At 35.7% G+C, this 23,390-nt stretch overlaps 2 protein-coding genes across 3 annotated transcripts; one reads left to right on the top strand and one right to left on the bottom strand.

The window, feature by feature from the left end:
* Nucleotides 1-86: 86 nt before the first annotated feature.
* On the top strand, nt 87-4,330 carry FKBP7 (FKBP prolyl isomerase 7). The gene is made up of 4 exons (XM_068685834.1): nt 87-383; nt 1,580-1,731; nt 3,523-3,656; nt 3,964-4,330. The coding sequence occupies exons 1-4, from the start codon at nt 163-165 to the stop codon at nt 4,123-4,125; spliced, it is 669 nt and encodes a 222-aa protein (XP_068541935.1). The 5' UTR covers nt 87-162; the 3' UTR covers nt 4,126-4,330.
* Nucleotides 3,522-22,928, bottom strand: PJVK (pejvakin). 2 transcript variants are annotated; one of them, XM_068685829.1, is made up of 7 exons: nt 17,968-22,928; nt 14,059-15,080; nt 11,379-11,574; nt 10,438-10,579; nt 9,621-9,738; nt 7,684-7,788; nt 3,522-6,283 (listed from the first exon to the last, which is right to left on the bottom strand). In XM_068685829.1, exons 2-7 carry the CDS (start codon nt 14,267-14,269, stop codon nt 5,982-5,984), a joined length of 1,074 nt encoding a protein of 357 aa, XP_068541930.1. In that variant the 5' UTR covers nt 14,270-15,080; nt 17,968-22,928; the 3' UTR covers nt 3,522-5,981. The 2 variants fall into 2 exon arrangements, with proteins under 2 accessions (XP_068541930.1, XP_068541931.1); XM_068685830.1 differs by lacking the exons at nt 14,059-15,080; nt 17,968-22,928 and adding an exon at nt 12,391-14,034.
* Nucleotides 22,929-23,390: the final 462 nt, after the last annotated feature.

Genomic DNA, 23,390 nt, shown 5'->3' with positions numbered 1-23,390 from the left:
CCGGCCGGCGGGGCGCTCCGCGCCTCCCATGCGCGCCCCCCCCCGGGCGCTCCCAGCCGTCCCCCTCGCTTCCTGGGGCCGGCCCCAGGAGCCGGCCCGGCCCGCCCACAGCCAGCCGGCCCTGCTGCAGCAGTGCCACGCCGGCGGCCTGCGCGGAGCGAGATGGGCCGCGACATGATCCTGGTCCCCATCCTGCTGCTGCGCCTCCTCGCCATGGCCCCGGCCCCGGCGCGGGCCGAGGGCGTCGCGGCGGCGGCGGAGGAGGTTAAAATAGAGGTGCTGCACCTCCCCGAGAGCTGCAGCCCCAAGAGCAAGAAGGGGGACCTGCTGAACGCGCACTACGACGGCTTCCTGGCCAGCGACGGCTCCAAGTTCTACTGCAGGTGGGCGGCGGGGCAGCTGGGGCAGCGTCTGCTGACATTAATACCCTCCCTACCCCCCCCCCCCCCCCCGCCCCACAAAGCCTTTTTTATTTTCTATTTTTTACCCCTAAGCTGAGCGCTGAAGGATTTCTGAAACCAGCGCGTGGCGGTTTGCTGGAAATAAGTAGTTTTGGACAGAAATGTCAGTGCAGGCTTCTGCCTGGTTGGCATGGCGGCTGTCGGGCTCTCCTCCTCGCACCCATCTTGCTGTTTGAGCGTGCACGCCCCGTCCATCCCTCAGCAGGCTGCCTCTGCGCGTTTTGCTGAAGCCGTTGTGCAAAAGCTTCGTTTTATTTTTAGTCTTAGTTTTAACAGTGCCTTGCTTTTCTTGTTGGTGCATCCTGCCGAGAGTGGCAGGACTCACTGTGCAGAGCTGCAGAGGGGAAGTCCTCCTGCGTCAGGCTTGTTGCTTGCCCATATATCACAGATCTGGCTGGCATTGATGGGCCTAGTTTATTACCCAACCTTGATTCATCCCCTCCCTTGCATTATTTAAGAAAAAATCAATAGAGGATAATGCTACATTTAACTGCCATTTTACTGACACTTTTTTCCTGTTGGAGTGTCTAATTTTGACACATTTAGTGCTGCCCTTTGACTTTTGAGCTGCTCATTCACAGCTCAGTGTAGCTCCCATAGGAGGGACGCCTTCGAGCGGAAGCTGGCTCAGACACTGCTATAAGTGAACAGAGCAGCGGGTGAGCACACAGCACTGTAGCCGAGGTTTCCACATTCCCCCAACACTCAGTAGTGTGCTCCGTCCCGTCCCGTCCCATCCCATCCCATCGTGAGCAGCTGAAGTTGTTCTCAGTTCACAGCAGTGAATTCATCCCAACTCTCCTCTCACAGACTTCCTGAAGTAACACTTTGCATGCAGCCTATCTCATCAGGAGGATTGAATGGTTTTAGTAAGAAGTTAGTTTTTTACATGTCCTGTGATTTCAAATGGAGGTTACCATTTATACATATCAAGATTTGACCTTAAATAAATTGTGAGTGTAGCAGAAAAATAGCGTTAATACTTAGGATATTCTTGCATTCTAAATGTTCTTGCTTTTAAATAATTTAATGCATACTTTTACCAACTGCTAATTTAAAGTCATTTAAAAAATACAAATGCTAAATTAATTGTTATCCACTCACAATTGTTTTAATAGTCGGACGCAAAATGAAGGTCATCCAAAATGGTTCGTTCTGGGTGTTGGACAAGTCATAAAAGGTTTAGATATTGCTATGATGAATATGTGTCCTGGAGAAAAACGGAAAGTGATCATTCCTCCATCATTAGCATATGGACAGCAAGGATACGGTAAAAAAAAAAAAGATTTTAAATACTAAACTTTGTCTTTGCTTTGTTTTATTGCTCTGAAATCAGGTATGAATTTATGATGCTTAAGTGTGCAGTCCATTTAAAAAAAATGTTCAAGTAAGAGCATTATGCAGTGTCAGTACTCAGTTGTAGATAAATTAAATTCAGCTCTGGCTTGGGTGTAGTAGTTTCTCTGAAAAGGTAGCTCCTGCTGTGTAGTAATTATTTGGCAATGGTATTGTGTTAGAATCACGTGCACTGGTTCTGTCTTTGATACAATTCTGTTCTAGCCAATGAAGTTTAGTAGGAATAATTTGTTGTCCCTTGAGTGTAATGTTTTAATAAAAAAGTCTTGTAACAATAAGGAAAAACACTGATACAAAAATACATTCTTTAAATCTAATACTAGCATTGTTTGTTCTAGGTAGCACTTCAAGAAAATACTGCTTTCCTACAGTATACTTGTCCTCTGTCTCAGCGTATTCCTGCATGTTGGGGAAGATGCCTGCCTAATCTTGAATTAGAAAAGATGCATGTGGCTTTCTAAATCTTTACATGTCTTTCTTTTGTTGGTATGTATATTTGTAAACTACAGGCACTGAATTCTAGTACTGTATCTTTATTTAGTAGATAGTATATAAACCATGACATATGTTCAGATATATTTAAAACTTCTACACATTCAAGCTTGTAAGATTAAAATCTTTTGAACTCTGAAGCATGTCATTTTTTATACAGATATTTTAGATGAGAAGTGCAAGTAATAGTTTTGTTTGCCTTGTGCTTATAAACAAGTTTATGAAAGATGGTCACAAGCTCAAAATTCTGTCAAAATTCTGAGGTTACAATGTCATGCTCACTAGCTTTGGCTATGAATAGAAACAGCTTGCATGTTTACATTTTAATTTTACACTGCACAATTTCTAGATGCTTTTTTGGCTTTACTTTCAGACCTCATTAATTTATTCTTGTCTCTTCCAGTTCCTGTTTTAGCCAGATGCATGATGCAATGATCTATGCTTATAGGCAAATGCTCTGACACAGGAATAATAGTGTCTAACATGTTTCGGTATCTTTTTACTAGAGACCAGATAAAATATTCAAGTAGTTCTCTTTGTTATTGTTGTTGTTTTGTTTTGTTTTGTTTTGGTGAATCAGTTCAATTACACATTATTGCTTCTTTCTAGTAAGATGCATATTCAAATCACCATTTTGCATAATGTCCTTTTAACCATAGATATAATTCATAGTAAGTTTGTAAAACCTGATATTACCTGCTTGTTTCTTCAGAAAGAAAATACATACGAGTGTCAGCCTAGTACAGTAATCATTTAAATCACATTACAAATATTAAATAAAGTTAAACATCATAGAATTTATCTCTCAATAAGCCCCATCATAAGACAGTATGTGAAATAGTGAGAAGTTCAGAAATAGCTATTTTTCACAACACACAAACTCTTCTCAAAATGATATACATCTTCATTTTTAAAAGTACCTGAATTGATATGATCAATATAATTTTGTTTTGGGGACGTATATTGTTTGTAAATCTCTCTTGAAGTCATTTGTGTAACACAGTTACCTGCTCAATGCATGCCACTTCTGTTTTGCCAGAACATGAACAATCGTCCTGTCTAGCTGTGTAATATTTAAATCCAGAGTTTAATCTGAATATTAACAGTCTTTTGTAGTAGGAAAAATAAGACAATTTACATGTGCATTTACCATATGTGTGATCACCGAACATTTTTTTTGATCTCTTAAATGTGTTCTTTCTTTTATTCATAGCACAGGGCAAGATTCCACCAAATGCAACATTGATCTTTGAGATTGAACTTTATGCAGTAAATAAGGGACCTCGCAGTGTTGAAGCATTTAATCAAATAGACAAGGACAGTGACAGGAAACTCTCTGAACTCGAGGTAATGTGGCATAACGAATTTGGAATAGATTATACAATTATGGATATACTTTATCAGCATTAACAGTAGTTACCTCTCTTTCAGTTCATCATGTAAAGCTTCTGTATACTTACACAAACTGTACAGTGAGATGTACATATTTGCTTTAATATATTAATAGTCCCAAACTTGGTAGGAGAGAAACTTCAGAAATCTGCACAGCAGTCACAGTAACTCACACATATATGATAATGCTCTTAAAGATAGATAGCTGCTGAGGACTGATATAAAAGCCACAACAGTTGATTTTTTATTTCTTCTCTTCTAGATAAGCCAGTATTTGAAAGAAGAATTTGCAAGAGATGGCAAAAAACGTCACCCCTCAGCACATGATGAAATCTTAGCTGATATATTTAAGAAGAATGACCATGATGGCGATGGTTTCATATCAGCAAAGGAGTACAATGTCTACCAGCATGATGAACTCTAAGCACTCATAAAATCTTTGGCTGTTTTCTGGACACTGAATTAAAAAAAAAAAATCCTAAATAATATTTCATCGCAAAATCTTTTGTATTTTTTTATAGTGGCATCTTTTTATATCTAAGGTGACTGTAAAAATCTTATTTTTAACACTCAACTAATAAAATGTGTTAGGTGTTGCAAAAGAAATAAATACAATTGGAACACAACAAGAGCTATTGTTACTAATTTGTCATTTCCTAATCTACACTATTGCTCAGTTGTCTTCCTTAATGTGTAAATTACTGATCAAAATAATTGTTTCTGTTCTGTCAGTCACCAAAAAAAAAAAAAAGTTCTAGTAGTTGTTGACAAAATGAGAAAATAACTGGATGAATACTTATAAGGTCCCTTTAAAATAAAAGGAAAAAACAATTCCAGGAAGGTAACTCCATTAAAACGCTGCATAGGCCATTGGCCATTGCAGCAAATTTATCTATAAAAAGCCTTAAAACAAATGAATCTTGTCTGTGGAATTTCAACATAAAAACACAAATGTTTTTAAATCAACTTAAAATACCCTCTTTGTAATATTAAGTTGAAGTTTGGTGTTTATGAAAATACAGTATTTTCAAGGAAATTTTTAAACTTTGTAATAAAATTACTAATGCAGTTAGCCAGATTGTTCAGCAGCACAATGTTGAAAATCTACAATATCATATTTTATTTGAATGAGGTGGAAGATGATAGGAGATATTCTATATAAGGTAATTATCTGGGCATGAATCTGTTTTCCCTCACTTTGGAAAAATGCAAAGTAACACTGATAGTTAATACAGAGCACTTGCGCTTAATGAGCTGTTCTGCGTATGTAGATGCCATCACAACACTTGCGTAACGTACCTTTCTATTGAGAAAAATGGTCGTTTATTTCATTTATTTCAACATGGAATAAGGAGATATACACAGTGAAAATGGCAGCCTAGGTAAAAAGATTTCTATATATGACTGACTTATCTTAAAACCATGATAAAACATACATATGAAATTTAATTGTCTTTTAACATACCATGGGGAAGGTTTGAACAGCACTCCCAATCTCTGTATTGGGTGCTAGTCTCTAGTGCCCCCTGGAGTATATTTTCTTAACATCACAAACTTAATTTCTCATAGATGAGGTCTATAGATTGAAGACCTTCAGGCAGAAGTCTGGTTGGAAGGATTTCGTTCTGTTATCTTTGTAACTTTCATAAATGTTTCCGGCTAAACACTTTTTTTCTGAACACATAAATGGTATGAAAGTCATGAGCAGCTATGACCTTAAAAACAAACTCAAAAAAGGTAGACTGGCTTGTACCTCGTACGTAAAGACACTCAACTATGAAACTCTCATCACCAGTTTTAGTTCCCTTTTGTGAATGAAACATTAGACAGAGCTAAGCTTTAGCATGTCTGATACTTCAATGAAAGATTCATGAGAACACTAAATTATTAACAAATATTCTCATTTTACCATTCTATTCCAGTGTAGATAAAGGCAACGTTTGGGGGTTTAACAACAAATTTATGTAAACAACTTATTTATAGGTAGGTCCTAGCATATATTTTGACATTATGAAAATACAGTTTAAAAGCACATTTTTAATTATGATAATACAATGAGAAGGTACTAGAAAAAAGAAAATCAAAATGTCAGGGAATGCATACATTTTCAAGTAATTAAGGTCATTGTGAAGCAAATTATTTGAAAATAATAGTGTTATAAAAAGTTTTGCACTTTCACTATTTTGCATTTAAACAAAATGAGTCACATTTACTAATTGTGTAAAGTTTGTGGCACAGTTATTTATGCCCATGTCTACAACAGGCACTTACCTACATCAGTTACTTCACTCTCTTATGCCAGAGGTCAAAACAGGGCACAGCATGCAGTCGTACATACTTTTGTCCATTAAAAGAACACTCTAGGCATCCATAGACTGTCTCCCTTTTAGAACTTCCCATTCCACAAAGGACACAGGGACCTTTCGTGATGTTATTATGAAGTAAATTAATCCGGATATGAGCCCCTTCTCTGAGATAGCTTGTAGAGAGATTGGTCAGGCTTGCAGATTTTTCATAGTAGTCTGTAAAAAGGTCCTCCAAGTAACCATCAGAGTTAGCGATGGCATCCACTACTCTTTTATCTGAAAAAGAAGGCACACAAAAAAAAGAGCAGTGTTTTGTCATTACATGATGAACTGTTCACAAAACAATCTGTAAATCTACTGATGGAAATGACAACTGATTCATGAAACCGTTCTAAACATGTCACCATAGATGACTTCTTATCAAAAGCCCTGCATGATGAAAGTTTTCCTTTATTTTCACAAAAGACATTGGCAGAAGCTGGAATTATTTTTACAAATGACCAGTATAGTATAATTGTAATTTATTTTTTTTAGAAATGCACCTAATCAATCACAAATCACAAATCGCCAAATCACAGCTGTGTACTTTCCTGTTTAAACATTTTCATTTTAGTTTTTCAAATTTTGTTTTCTAAAAATTGTTAATTCTGTTTATTTAATGAAAAAGAAGAAAAAAAAAAACGCTTAAAGGATTTAGAAAATTTGGAGGACTCTATGCTGAGTCCTAGTCTTAGAAGACTTCTGAGCATCCAAACACCCCAGGGAGAAGTCACTCTCAGACTGACCCACTTTTCTCCTCTTTCTTCATTTCTTCTTAGTTTAGATAAGATGACCAACTTTTAAACAGCCAAAACTAGCAATACATAGCATACCCACAGATTTGCTCTCTTAGCATAATACTGGAGCAGAACTGAAGGCTTGGTCCATAAATGTCCTTTGATCAAGAATGGGATACGGTGGAGCAAGGACACATGGACAGAACAGCCTTTAGAAGGATGTCTTTGATTCTTAAGGTTTATCTTCACTTTCAGATTTGCGGCTTTCCACAACAATTAGACTAAGAAATCTTAAATAAATAAAGAGGCTACATTCACTAGAACAAATCCCCAGATTTGAGTAATATAGTCAGAGATATCCCAAAGAAGACATAGCTACCTACATAAAGTGACACTTAGCGTTGTTGGCTGTTGTGTTCATATCAGAATGAGAAAGAGAACTATGATGCTATCATGCCGATATCCCTGCTACATGAAGATATAGCCTAAAGAGTACATTCTAATATTTAAATTGTTTGATACTTAAAATTAGTCATAAAAAGTATGCCCTGCAATACTATTTATAACTTGTATTGCATAATGCTCTATGTAAATTGCAAACATATGAAATAAGGTTAATATTAACTGATTAGTTGTATAATTACTCAATACCACTTTATCATCAGCCATGGACTATTATATATTTTAAGATATTTAGTTTTAATGAACAGTAACACCATAAATTTGTTATTGTGAAAAAGATTCTGTCATAACTTGACAATCAGTACATAAGAAATTGGAGTACATTTTACACTGAAGTTTTCTCATTTTAACGTTCATCTTGCACACAAACTAAAGAAACAAATAACTACTCTTCATGCGTTAACTAAGACATTTGTGTATAAATATCAAAAACCGTACTTCGATGAAATAGATTACTCTTTAACATCCTTAATTTGTTCATTGAGGATGATGTGGATTTCTCTTTTTCAAATCCTCCTTTTGAAATTGGAGTCACACATAGTTCTGTAAAAATGAAACATAAGCTATTAGAAAAATGCAACATAAAAGCAATAGCTGTTCAACACAATTTAATATGCTTTTCTAACCTATAATAGGTTGATGAAGCTAGCAGTTATTAAATTCAGCTTTGCTAAAAATTGTAAAGGCTAGTACCACTGTCTAATATAAGTCTGCACACAGCAATAACACACAGAATCAAATGAAACATTCAATAGGATTTTTTAAACATTCATGGTTTCCAACATACATCATCAGTTTGTTTATAGTTTTTTTTTTCATGCAATTCCTGCCCACGTTAAAGGTTAATTCCTTAAATCATATTGATGGAGCTCCTACTTCTGAATATCTCCATAATCTCTGTAGACTCATTTGAAACTAAAAATAAGAACTTATAAGCAAGGGTGCAAGATCTATAGTCCTCTCTTCCAATGGAGATTCAACTGCCAAAAGTTGTTTTTTTGAAATGAAAATAAATATCACATTAGTTTCTATCCATAACTTGAAAGAAAAACTTGAAAGCAAAATATATGGATAATCAATTACAAGGAACTGAAAAAGCAGGACTTCAATTGATAATTATTTTTAATTGAGTTAGATAGACATCAGCTTCATCGATGATTTCAATGACTTAGCTAAAACGTTATTCTTGTGCTTGTACCTACCACTATATACAGGTAAAATAAAATCAAAGCACTTCAGAATTTGAAGTTAATGTTTTATGGAATTGAATATAAAGAACTACTGTACTGTATTCTCTCTTCTACTTTTAATCCAGTAATTAAGCCTGATTGGGAGTGTATTTAAAGTTTTTACAGTGAAGTTCTTTCACTGCTCAGTAAAAAGGTGCTTTAAAACACAAAGTTCCTGTCATAGAATTTGAATACTGCATGTGCCAAAGAATACAGAGCTATTTGCAAATTCTAAAACTGGTACTGCTGTAGAGATCTGCAGAGGTACCTGCAGAGGTACAGAACTTCCCTAATCTTTTGTCTTGCTATTTTAAAAAGGCCACAATGATAATCAGAGTTAAGAAGCTCCTGAAACAATTTAGCAACTCTCACAAAAGTCCCTGTATTTAAGTACATGTAAATTTGGTGGTTGAAACACAATCTAACATTATTTGGTTTTACCAAGTTCTAGATCAAATCCTAAAATTGAATTTCTGCTTTATTGCAAACAACACCAATAACATTACAGGCTACACATTAATTAGTGTAAATAATGTAAAAACATAAACTCTATCCTTTCTCCAAAAGGAGACAAATTTACAGGAGCTTCATAATGTTTTCCATATTTGATTTCAGTAATTCTATTTCTTTGTAAATCTTCAGATAGCTATACATGTAATGATATATCAGAATGAAATTACAGCCACAACAACAAAAATTCTTAGCTTTGCTTAAAAGTTCTGCACACTTTCTTCTTTACTTAGGTCTTTTTACTTTCCCATTTTATGAAAGTGTTCAGATGGTCATAAAAGTCTCGATATATAAATAAATGATTTTTTGTTCCTTGCAAGTGGAACATGGGGGATGTAAAAAACCAAACCAAACCAAACCAAACCAAACCAAACCAAACCAAACCAAACCAAACCAAACCAAACCAGTAAAACTTAAGTTTTAAAACTATTTCCATGGCAAAGTATTTTCCACTACCTGCTTTGTTAATCTTTTCAGTAATAACCATTTTCCCCAGAAATTCAGACTAATGTTCATAAAATTAAGGCGTGCCCATTTTATGGGATTGAGGCTTATGTAAATGAAGAACAAGAAAACTGTTGAAAAACCTCAAACCACTTTAAAAAATGACAGTAATGACAATAATGCACAACTTACCAAAATTACCATCCAAATGAATATAAAGCTCAAACACACTAAAAGCAATTGTTGTATGTGCAGGAAAAACAATGGCTTTGTCCCGTCCTTTATAATTTTGGTCTTCAATAATGTGAAACTATAATTTGGAAAATCATCAAAAGAAAAAAAAAAAAGAAATAAAAAATAAACAACATCTTAATTGTATATATTGAGAACTATTATACCAGGAGGAAGCTCTGAAACTGAAGATCAAATTTCATCAGTAAAGAATTTCATACTATCAGTGTTGCATTTATACAGAGACAGTAACTTAACTTGCATCAGTCACCAAAAATTGTGTGAATGTTATAAACGCTAGCAATGGACAAACCTCAGAAGATTCAAAGTTTCAATTATTCAAACATATTGATGACAGCAAGGGGGGGGGGGGGGGGGGCAGAAATGGGACAGGGAGTGAGATGCCAATCTTTGAAATAATAACAACCTGAAGTTGTAATGAGTTATAGAAGATGTATATAGTAATAAAAGATATATGATTATCAGAGTTTCAAACTGAAAAGAAGGAATTTCCACATTTTTGCCGAGACTTCACCCAAAACAATGTCTCATTGTCTAGCCATCCTTTTATGCATTTTCCTTAGCTCACTCGCATAAACAATACAAATAAAGAAGTTATTCAGTTTTACATCAGTGTGATAACATAAATTCACTTTAGAATTTTTCTAAGCTTACTTCTGTAAAAATACAATTAAATCCAGCCATAAAATCTATAAAAATGAGCTTATTGTTTGCCTGTTCGAGTTACAGAACTTTATTTATCCTAAAACATATTTACCCTCATGGTTTCTCCACGCATTCCAGTATGGACAGTCAATGAGCACTGCCTTGTAGTCCTAATACTTTCCATGACCACGCACAGAATCTCCATCCTACTTTTTCTTGATTGATGTACTAGACAGTGATCAAAGTTTATTTTTCTAAAATCAAGAGGGAGACAAGGAGGACATTCAGAGATTATTAGCAAATTGCAAAGCTTCTTGTATAATCAATAAATTTTATATTATATATATCTTGTATATTAGTAATACAGTTATGAATTTTATAAGTAATAACTTTAATACTCTACCTTTGGGCTTCCATAAAGCTTATAATTGTGGAAAGTTTTGGTTAGAAATCTAAAATGATAACTATAGAAGCTGGCATACACTGAATGGATTAAAAACTAGCTGATGTGTATGAACTATAACTGCAATATACTATATGAAGTACGAACATGAAATGATCATCAAACAAGTGTGTTTCTAGGAGAATCTCTACAGGCACTGGCTCTTAGTCATATAACACAGAATTTTTGTTTGTTTGTTTGTTTTTATCAGCAGATGAGGATCTCTTCTTCCTAATGTTATTTGAAGTAAATTTCAAATTTGCAGTAGTAGGAAATTTAATACATAGGATCTTTGATGGACTCGTCCTCTCTAGACTTTTTTTCTTTTTTTCTTGGAAGATGCACTATAATTAAAACAAGAATTAATTCTGATAAATTCTATAGCCCCTGTTATACTGGAGGTCATGTGTCTAATTGCAGTGATTTAATCTGAGACTTGTTAGTCATACGAGAAACCTGGAAAATATCTGATGGTGAGTGCTATTTATTGCCTAAAATAACCAAAACCTAACCCTTTTTTGTATTAATAGATTTTTTTCAGAGATTCAACCTAACTGTATGAAATATAACTATGGAACTAGAAAAAAAAATATATATATTTATAATATAACCTTGTAGTGAGTTCTTTAAGTAATGTCGGTACTTCAACTTCATGTTTGGTCACTATGCCAAAAGAAGCTTTAAAGGCAACAGAATCTGATCCAGCAACATCAAAACCAACATCGTTCATTATCTGATTTCCTCTTCTACCATTGAGTGTAACATCCGATTTGTCTTCATAATTGAGCAACTGGTAAGATGAGACACCTGAGTAAAAGAAGATAACCATTGTGTGATGAAGATCTGAACATAGTACTTTTACATAATGTTATATACTTGTAACAGGACACTTTAATTATTTTAAATTTGTATAGAATAAATGTAAAGAAAATAATAAAGTGCACTGTTCTTACTATACTTCACAATTTTGATATAAAATTCACAGCTCCATTATGTGCTTATTTATCAGTGCTACTACTGATGATTAACGCAAAGAGAATGCGTGGGGTCTGAGGGATCTCTGTACCTCTCACTGGCAGAGTTTTGCTCAGAGTCCCACATGGAATATATCTTAAGAATGAAATGGTGATTAGGAATATTTCTGCATTTCTGTGCTTAGCGCTATTCTCCTTTATCAGGAGATATAGAACAAAAAGATATGCAATGTGTTTAAAGGTTTATTGAAACACATTACTCTGAAACACAAACAAAATGATTTAATGAAGACTGCACAGAATATGAAAACTAGGAATAAAGAGAAAGCCAACATGGTGGATACACGTCATGTCCATTTACTAATAACTTCAGCGCAGCTCTGGTGCATAACAAGTCATTGTGAAGACTTACTATACAGTAATATATATACATATAAACATTACCTGTGTATAAAATACACAGGTAATTTTTCCTTTTTTCTAATTTTTTGAAGAACTAAATTATTTTTTTAAAGTTGCATTTACATATTTTCCTTGTAAAATAATGTTAGGAAATTCTAAAAATTTCTGGATGTAGTACAAATGAACCTTACATTGTTTTCCATTTTTGCAATACATGTTTAAAGTGCAGATCTGCCAGTAATATTACCTTTGCCTTTTTCCCTGATAGGTCACAATCAGAATGTCTTGCCACACTTTCAGTGTGTCCCTAGTCATTCTAAAGTGTGTCAATTTAATCTGAAGGAAAACAGATTAATTCTGATTTACGCAAAAAAAAAAAATAATAATAAAATAAAAAAAAAAAATTGCTCTATTGTACAATAGAAGGGTGGGTTCCAAAACATTTTTTAATACTATAACATCTTATTATATATAATATATGTTATAATGTAACATTTTCTTCATAACTTTAAATACCATTACACTACCAGAAAAAATATTAGAACACATTGCTTGAAAACTTAATATGAACAGAGCAGGTAGATAAGGGAATTAGGCATCCAACTACATTGAAGAATCCAGGTTTTATTAATTTTTGTCTTATTCTTTGAAGCGTTTAGGATAAAGTGACACTAGAAAGCCACCCAGTGTTAATCCTGTTTGTCTTTATTTCTAACAACAAAAAAAAAATTCACATATTTTTTCATAACGTTAAAAAGATTTCAAATGTTTATATTTGTGACATTAAAAAAAAAAAAAAGGAAATTCAATTAGAAATGTCTTTGCTTACACTAAAGGACAAAACCTTCCACACACGATGTCTAACCTTTACAGAAAAGACTAAAGGCTTTGTGAGATTTTTAATGAGATTTTGACTCAGACTTTTCCTCTGACTTCTTAAATGAGATTTTTCAACTTTTTCAGCTGGCTTGTCCTGAATGCAAGACTAGTAGGATTGGTAGGATTCCAATTTTGTTTCATATTGCTTTCATCCTGAAATCACCTCTTTGTGGAGTCAGGTGGCATCTCTGTCTTCCTGTGCACAAACTGGCTGTCTTAGAGTTTCTAGTTAATGCATTTGTTTTGTAATTAATACCTTTTTAAAAATATATTTTAATAAATAAAACAAAGTCACAAAACTGTTTTGAGAAAACATATGCTGTTATAAATTGCATAGACTTTTCAAAGGAAGGTACAAGAAAATATAGTTCAATTTTGCACCTCTTAATTCTCATAGGATCTTCTCAAAGCTTTCTGACATTGCATAGCAAAAGCAATTTAAATAGTGCTACTTCTTTAGATATGTGAAAAAGATTACAAACATGGAAAAAATTTACAGAAATCCTATTACTTCAGTCAGATATCTGCTGTCAAATGTTTCTGCCTATGCAGAGCTTAGTTCAAGACATGAGATCACAAGCATGAAACAGATACCAAACTGAGTTCATTGTTACATATTTAAAAGTGAGAATATAAAGAAAGGTGCAAAATAAAAGCAAATATTAAGTAGCAATTAATCATACATGCATAAATAAATATGCATTAGTACATCTTCCAGAAACTTGTGATTTGGAAAAAAACACAAAGCTTAACTAAATCTGTTGTGTATTAGTTCCTATCAAGGTTTTGAAATATAACTGACTTTTTTATACTTCTTCCAGAAGTTGTGTTTTTTTGTTGTTGTTTGTTTGTTTGTTTTACCAATCTAACTTATACTTTTTTCCTAAATATTTATTATATGATGAAGCAAGATACATTATACTACACATATACTAAAGAACCATCATACTATCAGTACAGACTAAGCCGTAACTACTGGTCTGTATTTAGGGGGAAGCATGCATTATTCTGCTTTCAAGAAAGATCAAAAACTTACCTGCAGAAATTTCTTTCTCCCCTTGAAGAATGTCTTTTAATGTGAAAGGTGTTGATGCAAATTTAGATTTTTTTGAAAGCAAACACTTTCTTTTCTTAATCACAAGGCTCAGAGGCTGGTATTTATCAGCCTCACTGAGACTGGGCACTGGAACTAGTCTTCCTCCATCACCAACCTGTTTAACAAAGTTTTTGGTTGCAGCAGCAAACATATTACAACATTAGTGATGATAATAATAAAACCCTCTGCATCAAGTGTAACTTCCAGACCTCAAATCCATGTTCAATTTCTCTTTACAATGTTCTTTGAAGCAAATTAATATAAAAAAAAAAAAAAAGCCAAACTTTTTTTCCTTTTTTTTTTTTTTTTTAAAAAAAAGCAAGTTATATTTTACTTGGAAAGGCTTGAAAGCATCTTAACTATCCAGCTTCTAGGTGTGTTGCTGAAGACCTCTCCCAAAGACCTTCAGCTAAGCTCTCTAGTTCTGCATCATGAATAATGAATTACCAATGTAAACTGATATGGAAATGCTTGTCCTTTCCTCTGCAGTTTAACACCACTGTTTGGAAACCAAAATTAAAATCTTAAAATGAGAAGACAGCAACTTCTGCAATCCTTAGCTTCCTGACAGGGGTTATTGATTTATTGCTGTTCATTACAACCTTGCTGCAGCCGAATCCTAGCATGTTTTGCCACCAGCATCAGGGAGAGCACCTCAATTACACATTTGTGGAAGCAAACAGACCTGCTGAGGTAGTGTTTCCTTTCAGCAGCAGCTGCACAACAGAACCTGCTCAAGCTCAGCGAGGGAGTCAGTGGCATGGAGTCTGTGGAAGCACAAAGGCCAAGCAAAGGCTGGAAATTGCTGGAAGACAGCAGTGGGCTCTCACTCAGCGCATGGTACTCTCCTCCCATGGAACACAGGGCTGGTTTTGAGACAGACCAGCTGCATATATTTGGCTCCGAATTTGAAATTTCCAAATTTTCAGTAAGAGCTCTCAGAAAGTGCATAGAGTGTACTTCTGGAAAATAATAAATGTAAAATTACAGACAGAAGTGAGATTATTGATATTAAGGAGCAGCTCAAGAATCCTAGAGGAAAAACATTAGTACAAAAAGATAAATTGCAAAGGGAAGGAAGAGGACTCTCTTAGTAGGCATCACTGTGGTGGACGCTGCAGGAACTGAGATGTCCCCATGTAATCATGATGGTCCAGCTGGCAGGGACTTGAACTTCTTACTTCCTGGAAGAGTGGTGAGCACACAGCTGCTTGGTGTTGGAGCACTTCTTTTTGGTGCTCCTTCTGCAGTTACAGAAGATAAAATATCAGCCACAGCCCTGTGAAGTTACACTTCAATATGAATATTATCAGTTGGTGCTGGGTGAAAAGTTTATTTGGTTGGCTTTTTTTCCCAAAGTACAATTTCCATGTGAAAACATTTTTAAAACTGTTTTAATAATAATGACATTTATTTAATAATAGAAAACATTTCAATATCTGTTCTTTCCAATACTTTCATAATTATTTTTTAAATGGTTAGAGTATCAGGAAGTCCAACACAAAGGGAAAAAGAGAGTTCCTCATCTGCCTGAGATGGAGGCAAAGGCTGTCAAAGCTTCCTGCTTACTCTAGAGGGTGCTAAAAAATCGAAGCTGGCTGTACAGACTTTGAACTGAACTTGTGAAATGCTGCTGCTCAGTCTGACTGTCATTCACATTACACCACACTAACAACAACAAAAAACCTGTACATATTTACTCAATCAAAACAAATCAGCAAAACTTCAAAAAGCTATAAAGAGAAGGAAATGCTAACAAAATACTTAAAATTGATTATGATTCAGATTCATCTCATGTTTGTCTTGTAATAACTGTTTGACAGGAGACTATTTTTTCTACAAGCTATTAAGCTCTGCTGCCTGTGTTTATTCAACATATTTTTGGTAGAAGACCATACTCATTCTGATTCTAGCACTATTTCTGTAGCTAGTGGTTTCATTGGATATGTTTATGTGGTACTCATGTTACTCCAACACCCAGAACGTCCACCAGAAATGCCACAGCAGCTGCTTGTTATTCTCATGCTACAAGTCAGAGAACTGGAGTGCAACTATGTTAACTTTGCCATTTCAGAAAACATTTACTAATTATGCACATCCAAGTGAAAACTAAATTAAACTGAGATGGTGTATGTCTTGAAAGAGTTAAGTTCACATAAACAGTACCAAATTATGCCAGTAAATTGCATCATATCTTAGCATACAAAAGGGTGCTATCAGTTGCCAGACCTCCTGACGTAAGTGCCTTTGAACTATATTACATTTACCCCTTCCCCCCCCCCAAAAAAAGGTGCAAGAATTTAACACCTAAAAAAAAAAAATGAAAAAAATGAAAAAAATGAAAAAATGCTACTGAAAAATTACTTGCTGAATTCCATAACTTCCCAGCAGATGGCATGAGTATTTCCCTAAAAAGCAAGGGTCTCAGCAATATAGATCCTGTTATACATGTACTTCAGAAGCTGACAAAAATAACATCTTATGGGACTTATTCCATATATGCGTCATTTTATACTATACCCATATTTGTAAGATGATTTAAAAGTTACATTCATTCAAATAACTAGGTAGAATCTAGTTCTTAGAATAGAGCTGGAGGTGGCATTCAGCAGCCTGGAAGTGCTTGAAGCTGAGAGGAGATGAGCCTCATGTGAGGAGAAGGGAACACTAAAGCAACAGAGGTTGGGAGACAGAGAGCTTATCACCAAAGCTCAACAGATAAGGAAAAAGTGTCTTAGTGTCCACCACTGGCACTAGGAGAAACCCAGAGGGAAGAGTGGGCTTCTCCCTGGGACCATGAGAGGGTGCTCTGTCAGCAATACTGCTTTCTGTGCTTCGTAGGTATGTTGTGACATAATGTATTCCAACATAGCTATCAAACATTTTGGAGAGATCATGTTCATATTGTGGTATTATTAGTCACTGGTACACTTCTCTTTTGTGATCTGGGTGGCATTTCAATCTATCTAGATGCAAAAGAAAGTAGTCTGTATGTCGTGGTAACTGTGATGCTGTGAGCAGAGTTAGGATTGAACTGCTGTACACCAGAGCTGGCCAACCTTAGATTTTCTTTCTGTTTATGCCTGTCCCAGAGATGGCTGAAGACTGACAGTTCTACTCACCGTGGTCTGACCAAGCCTGCTAGACTGTTAACATTTTTCCCCTTTCATTTTGCTGTCTCTCAGTTTTCTCTTACGTACACAGTTCTTCTCTCCCTTCTTAAAGTGCCTTTATTTGATATGCAGTATGACATTCTAAAGGTAAGAAAGAGATAGATGGGACTACCAGTACCAAAGTGAGCAAAGATTTTTGGCTTCAAGCTGAGATGCTGTTACCACTATAAAATACTGTCCTCCAAATACAGATGTCACAACAAATGCTTTTACACCCTAATATATGTATATTCTGACAATGCTTGCCAGGAAACTCATAGTTCAGTTATTAGGAGATTATTAAAAACATCTAAAGCCTGGTATACAGGCACTTTATTCATGTGCTGGACAGGAAAATAACACACTGTAATTTTGTTTTCCACATTGCTGACAGTTGCTCTAACCAAAGCTCCTGCAGAATGCCTACAAAACACACGAGGGGCAGGGAATAAGACAGACACTGCAGGCTCATAGGACTGCAGCGTGTGTTCTATTGTTCCTCTTGGATTTCCCATCCACATGGGAATGCTGTCAAAGTACACAATTATAGTACACAATTATAGTACACAATTCAGACTCTTTTGCTGTTCTAAGCAGTTTTCAAATCAGTTGATTAATTTATTCCCCCTCCCCCCCAAGTGGTGCTTGTCTAGCAATTATCTTCTATAAGCAAAAACAGTTTAATATGGTGACTTACATTCCTCTGGAACTCAGCACTGATGTCATGATGAACTCCTGGTCCAGCAGTTTGCCAGGACACTGGCGTCTCTTGGTATGATGTTCACACTGACTGATGCTCCCAAAACTGTGTGGTATTTAGATACTGTTGTGGGAAGAACAGCAAATTAAGAACAGATAAAAGCTTTCAGCAGACTTGGCTTCAGCATGCATATACCTGCATGTTGGATTTCTTTATTATCTAATTCAAATGCAGTGAAACTTTAAATCAGTTCACAAATTTCAATTATGCAGTATAGTCGAACAATTAAATTAGCTATGGCAGTATTTTAGTTTTGTGTAGACTTACTTTATTAAACTCTCAGTTTGGTAAAGTTACTGCCTGCGTATCTGAAATTTAATTAGTTCATTATGGAAACTTCTCTAGGCAGCATGATAAATATGCCATATTATTAGAGAGCTCAGAAATTAAAGGATGCAACTTATAGGAAGCCCAGTTTTAAGTCCCCACATTTAAAGTATGTTCTACTTGTGGGGTCAGATCTTTTTGAATATTCCACTACTATCTATGTTCACAGGGAAAAAAAATAATAATGATGAAAAGCTTCAACAGATAGGTTTAACAGACTTTCATGTTTTATGTATATGGGAACTTTGTGATCATTTTCTTCACCACTTAGAAAGGATCTGAAAAGAAAAAAATTAAAAGTTGTGGGAAACACTGTTGTCCAGTTCTATTATAGTGTTCTATCACTCTTCCAACAGATATCTAATATGTATCATTAGGGCTGTTCTATAGTGGAATATATGTCATCTTTAAATGTATTTATCTGATATAACCATGAAGGGAAATCTCTCTTACAGCTCTTACAGTAATTGTCTCTTGTTCTGCTCCTTACTTCATTCTAGTTACTCAAGAGAGTAAGTACACATTTCTCTAGATAAGCACACCTTTAAATACTTTGATGTCACAGGAATGTTAGCTGAGTAGTACTGTTTACGTCAGCGATCAGGATAATCTAAGTTGCATTTAACAGTTCGTTTGGAAGACAGGCGCACACGTACTCACTGTAACTAATGTTTCTTCTATAATACTCCTCAGGTTGACAGTGCAAGTAAACTGCTGGAGCCTCCTTGTATGCTGTGTCACAGAACAGACTGTGGTAACGCATATTCATAGCCCATCCTACAGTACATACAAAAGGCAGATTTTGTGTCAGGAGGTGCAGTATTACAGCACAGCACTTGCCCAGCAATCAATGTATTAAAAGCTGACCTTTACGGTAAGTGTTACACAAATGAAAGGCTGCAAGATGTGGAGTTACCTCGCTCCTTTATGGCTTCTGGTTGGCATCATCCCCTGCTCACCTTTACACAAGCACCTTCTGTTGATGAAAAGGGAATGTGTTGCACAGCTGGGTCCTTTGTACTACCTTGCTGCCTTCCCGTGAAAGCCACATTAATGATGAGGGAACACAAAAGAGATCAGGGAGCAAACATTTTGATGGTAGCTTCATCGTCTCTTCCACAGACTCACCTTTCAGGTCACAGAGCTTTGTTCGTGGCTGTGGATGCAAAGATTATTTGATCCGTGCTTCAAGCACACATATTGCAATAACACAATATTAAATGACCACTTATAGTTGATGTGTACAAAATATACCAGCTTTAGCTTCTAATTGCCCTAAGTTTATTGGCAGTGTTTAGAATGGGCAGATGGATGTGTTAGCTGTAAAGCATTTACTAGTAAGAAATGCAAAAGTAGTACTCTAGGGAGAGATTTGCTGAGACAGCATGCTTGCATTTAAACTTATCAACTACGAGGAGAGGGCACGTATTTCAGCCAAAAGAAATGGTCTGTCATTTGTTACATAAACAATACTGCACATAATGAGGCTATTTTCATCATCTAGTATTATTAGGTTAGTGAAGACAGATCTCCTGGAAACAAACATCCCAGTGTGATTTATTGTGGGTTTATCACTGCCTTTCCTTTAGAGGATGCTGCCCTACAAGCTCAGGCCTTCTACTAGCATATGTGATCCGGCATCTCTGTGTTGGAGGACAGCATTGTGGGCTTGAGCATTTACCTGCCGAACTGTAGCTGCTGTGTCACAATGTCTGAAGAAAAACTACAAAACAAAGGACTTGTTTACTGTTATATAATTCAAACTGTCCATGCTGGTCTGTCTGATGGGCACTGGTAAAGGTAGCTCTATACAGTACATCCTTCAGCATAGACATTGTGCTCCTTGCTTCTTGTTACATTTTCATCCGAGCAGCAGACTTAACTGTATTTATTTTTGGCATTGCCACTGGCCACTGTGTGATACTGGGCAATTAACCTCAGCCTATGAAACCTACTGTATGCGGCTGTGGTAAGACATCACTTCCCTGAGTAGGATCCTGCAAGAACTGACTAGCATTTTAAAGTACTCTCAGATCTTTGGATGGAGACTATTTATAAACAGATTAAATGACGTAGGTGTTTGTAGGGCGTGCAAGAATTCAGCATCCTCTTTCATAACCATCCCTAGTCTTATTTAGGTTGTTTCTTTTCATGCTACAGGAACACTTCCTCATCTAGTTTCCTTCCCTCTCCCCCCCCACATACACACATATAAGCATAAAATAATATACTTGAGCAGTTTCCAGATACTAAACATATTAATAGACAGATCACATAAAAAAATCTTGTCACCAAACATAAAAAGCAGGCTGACTAATACTGTTGTACTGTGCTAGCTGATCAGCATTTAAGTGAAATTAGCTCCTTAACTAGAACTGAAGAATGCATGTGCCCCTGTGCTGCATCATTTCAGTTTCTTTGACAGCTAAGTGTCATGCTTAGCACTCAAAAATAATGTACTTAAAAAACAATCCATATCTTAAATTTTAACATTTAAAAAATAAAAAAGCTGGAATGTCCTTATCAGAATTTGCTATACATTTACAGTAGAAAAAGGGTAACCTCTTGGAAATGTGATTTATATTTTTTCCTCTACCTACTCACCAGAAAACCCAGTCAAGAAAACCGGGATAGCTGTGAAATTTGAGATACTAAGTAGTCTAATTTCTTTGCTAAAGAAAGACATATACCCAGACAGATAGCAATAAGAAAAGCAATTAAGTATCTGACTTTACTTTGGAAGATTTCCATGTGAACAGGCATTGATTACAAATGTAATCTAATCAAAGGTAAAACTGTTTTCATAACAGATTCGTGCCTGTAACACTCTTTTATCTGTCCTGTATTAACTTTCCCTCAACACTTGTTAAATTTACCCTTAAAAAAAGGCACTTGAGATATAGATATGGATACAGAACCTAGCCTCCCTCTTCACTACTTAGCTTAACAGTTACAACTTGCACATAACTTTCAGAAATAAAAAGCACAATCTAAATGTATGACATTTTATTTACTGGCCTTAAGTAAAATTAGACTCACCACTTAGTCTAAATAAAATATAGGGTACTTTCTCAGTTAGCCCATTGCACCTTATTAGTTTTGAATAACATTTCAAGTTAGTGTCTTTTAATCTTATTTAGTAATTATTACTTAATGGGAAAAAAAAAAGTTGCATATTCGGGTGCAGGAACAGTCAACATTGCATATTTGTGGGTTTTAAGGCTATTTTTAATATTTAATAAGCTAATAGGGACTTGGAGAGCCATGCATCTTGATATGTTAGCTAGGCAAAAAATGCTGTGCATCATCCCATCAGAACAGATTTTTGTACCGGCAGTGCCACCGGGAGCAGCTTTCTGTGGGCAACTCCTTTAGCTGAGTCAGGATGAAATCCTGTCAATAGCTTCCTACACTGTCTCACTTCAACCACACCACTGTGCCTACATGTTTGTGGTGAAGAAGAAGTATCATCTGTCTCTTGGTTAGATTAAATTTAAATATGAAATTGATTCCCATGCTCAAGGAATAGTTTTTCTGCTACTTTAGATGTCAAGAGAGAGGCAGAACAGCAGTGCTGCCTTACAGGCCTCTTGCACTCTCATCTCTTCCCAAAGGTTTAGCGGTTGTTTTTTCAATTAAGTAATGACATTTTACTTTTCCCTCTTTATCTATGCACACCGATTTTGCTGAGCAACTGTCACTGAAGAAAGTTAGACTGGTTTTGCCAAACACTGAGAGGCAAAGTACAGGTCCAAACTACAGAAATGTGAAACCCAAGCTGAATTCCACTGAAGTAACTGTTTAACAGAAAATTAGCTCAGAGCCTACATCCATGCTCAGAGCATCTGTTTGGATGACATCAGACATATACTCTGCCACCACACACAAAATTAATAATAATAAAAAATTTAAAATTGCCATTCATGAAAAAGGTGTTTTTACTCCATTGCTATTGCTTCCAGGCAAGCAGCCTTCCAGACTGCTTGAACACTTGTTCTTCTATAATGCCAAGAAACAACACAAACTTTAATTTCTGCCCCCAAACATTCTTTTTTTACTGTGCTTTCATTTTAAATAAAATATAATTGATTTAAGGGTTGAACAACAGACAAGAACACATAACGGAAAAATCCCACATACTGTTGTTTTTTCAAAGATATCAGAATGGGTGGGTGTCTAGTAACTTTTTTCCCCTCTATTTCCACACCTCCTTTTTTCAATTCTATTAGAGAACATCAGGAACCCATTTCCCCCACTCTCTCACATACAACTTGAGAAACATACCACAAGCTCCCTTTAATCACAAAATGCAAGCTGACACGGGAAAAGAAAAAAAAAAAAAAAGGCAAAAGGCTCTGACCAGCTGTAGCACGAAGATAAAAGTAGGAACTGCCAAAAAGAAAATTATCTTCTTTGAGGCCGCAGTTGGTAGCTCCTGCCAGATTTAAAGGAACTGCACAGAGAGTCACATGGCACAAGTATTATAAAATAATCCTGCGGTGGAAACAGGTTAGAAAGGAACAGGATGAAGCTTCTGAGAAGCAGCTTTTTCAGTGTTACTGCTGCCACTATCACCCACCTCTACAAAATCAATCTGCACAACGTATATTCAGAATTATACGATTAATAGCCAGTCCACTTATCTAGTTACAAACAAGTCATTCAAGACTCATATTCTGAGGCATTTCTCATGTTAATAAATCAGAACACAGATGACAGCAGATTAAACAGTGTACATTGAGTTTTATTAGAACAAGCACTAATAGCAGCAGTGTACAGAGTGATGGAGACAATGTACTGTATGCACTGAACAATAATAATTATACAATTGCACTTCTTCAGAGATCTATTAGAAAATGCTTTTCAGTAAACAGTTTCCCAAATCTAGCATTGTTTGGATTTGCCTCTGAGGAAAAAAATACAAAAAATATGCTTTTTTTTTTTTTTTTTTTGGTAAGGCATTAGCAACATTCATTGGCAGGCTAAACAAGTCATTTGTACATGCATTATCCAATTACATTGCAACAGGTAAA

Source organism: Anas acuta, chromosome 6, assembly GCF_963932015.1.
Source record: "Anas acuta chromosome 6, bAnaAcu1.1, whole genome shotgun sequence".
Taxonomy (NCBI): Eukaryota; Metazoa; Chordata; class Aves; order Anseriformes; family Anatidae; genus Anas; species Anas acuta.
Note: the sequence above shows the minus strand (reverse complement) of the source record. Positions and strands in the feature narration are given on the sequence as shown.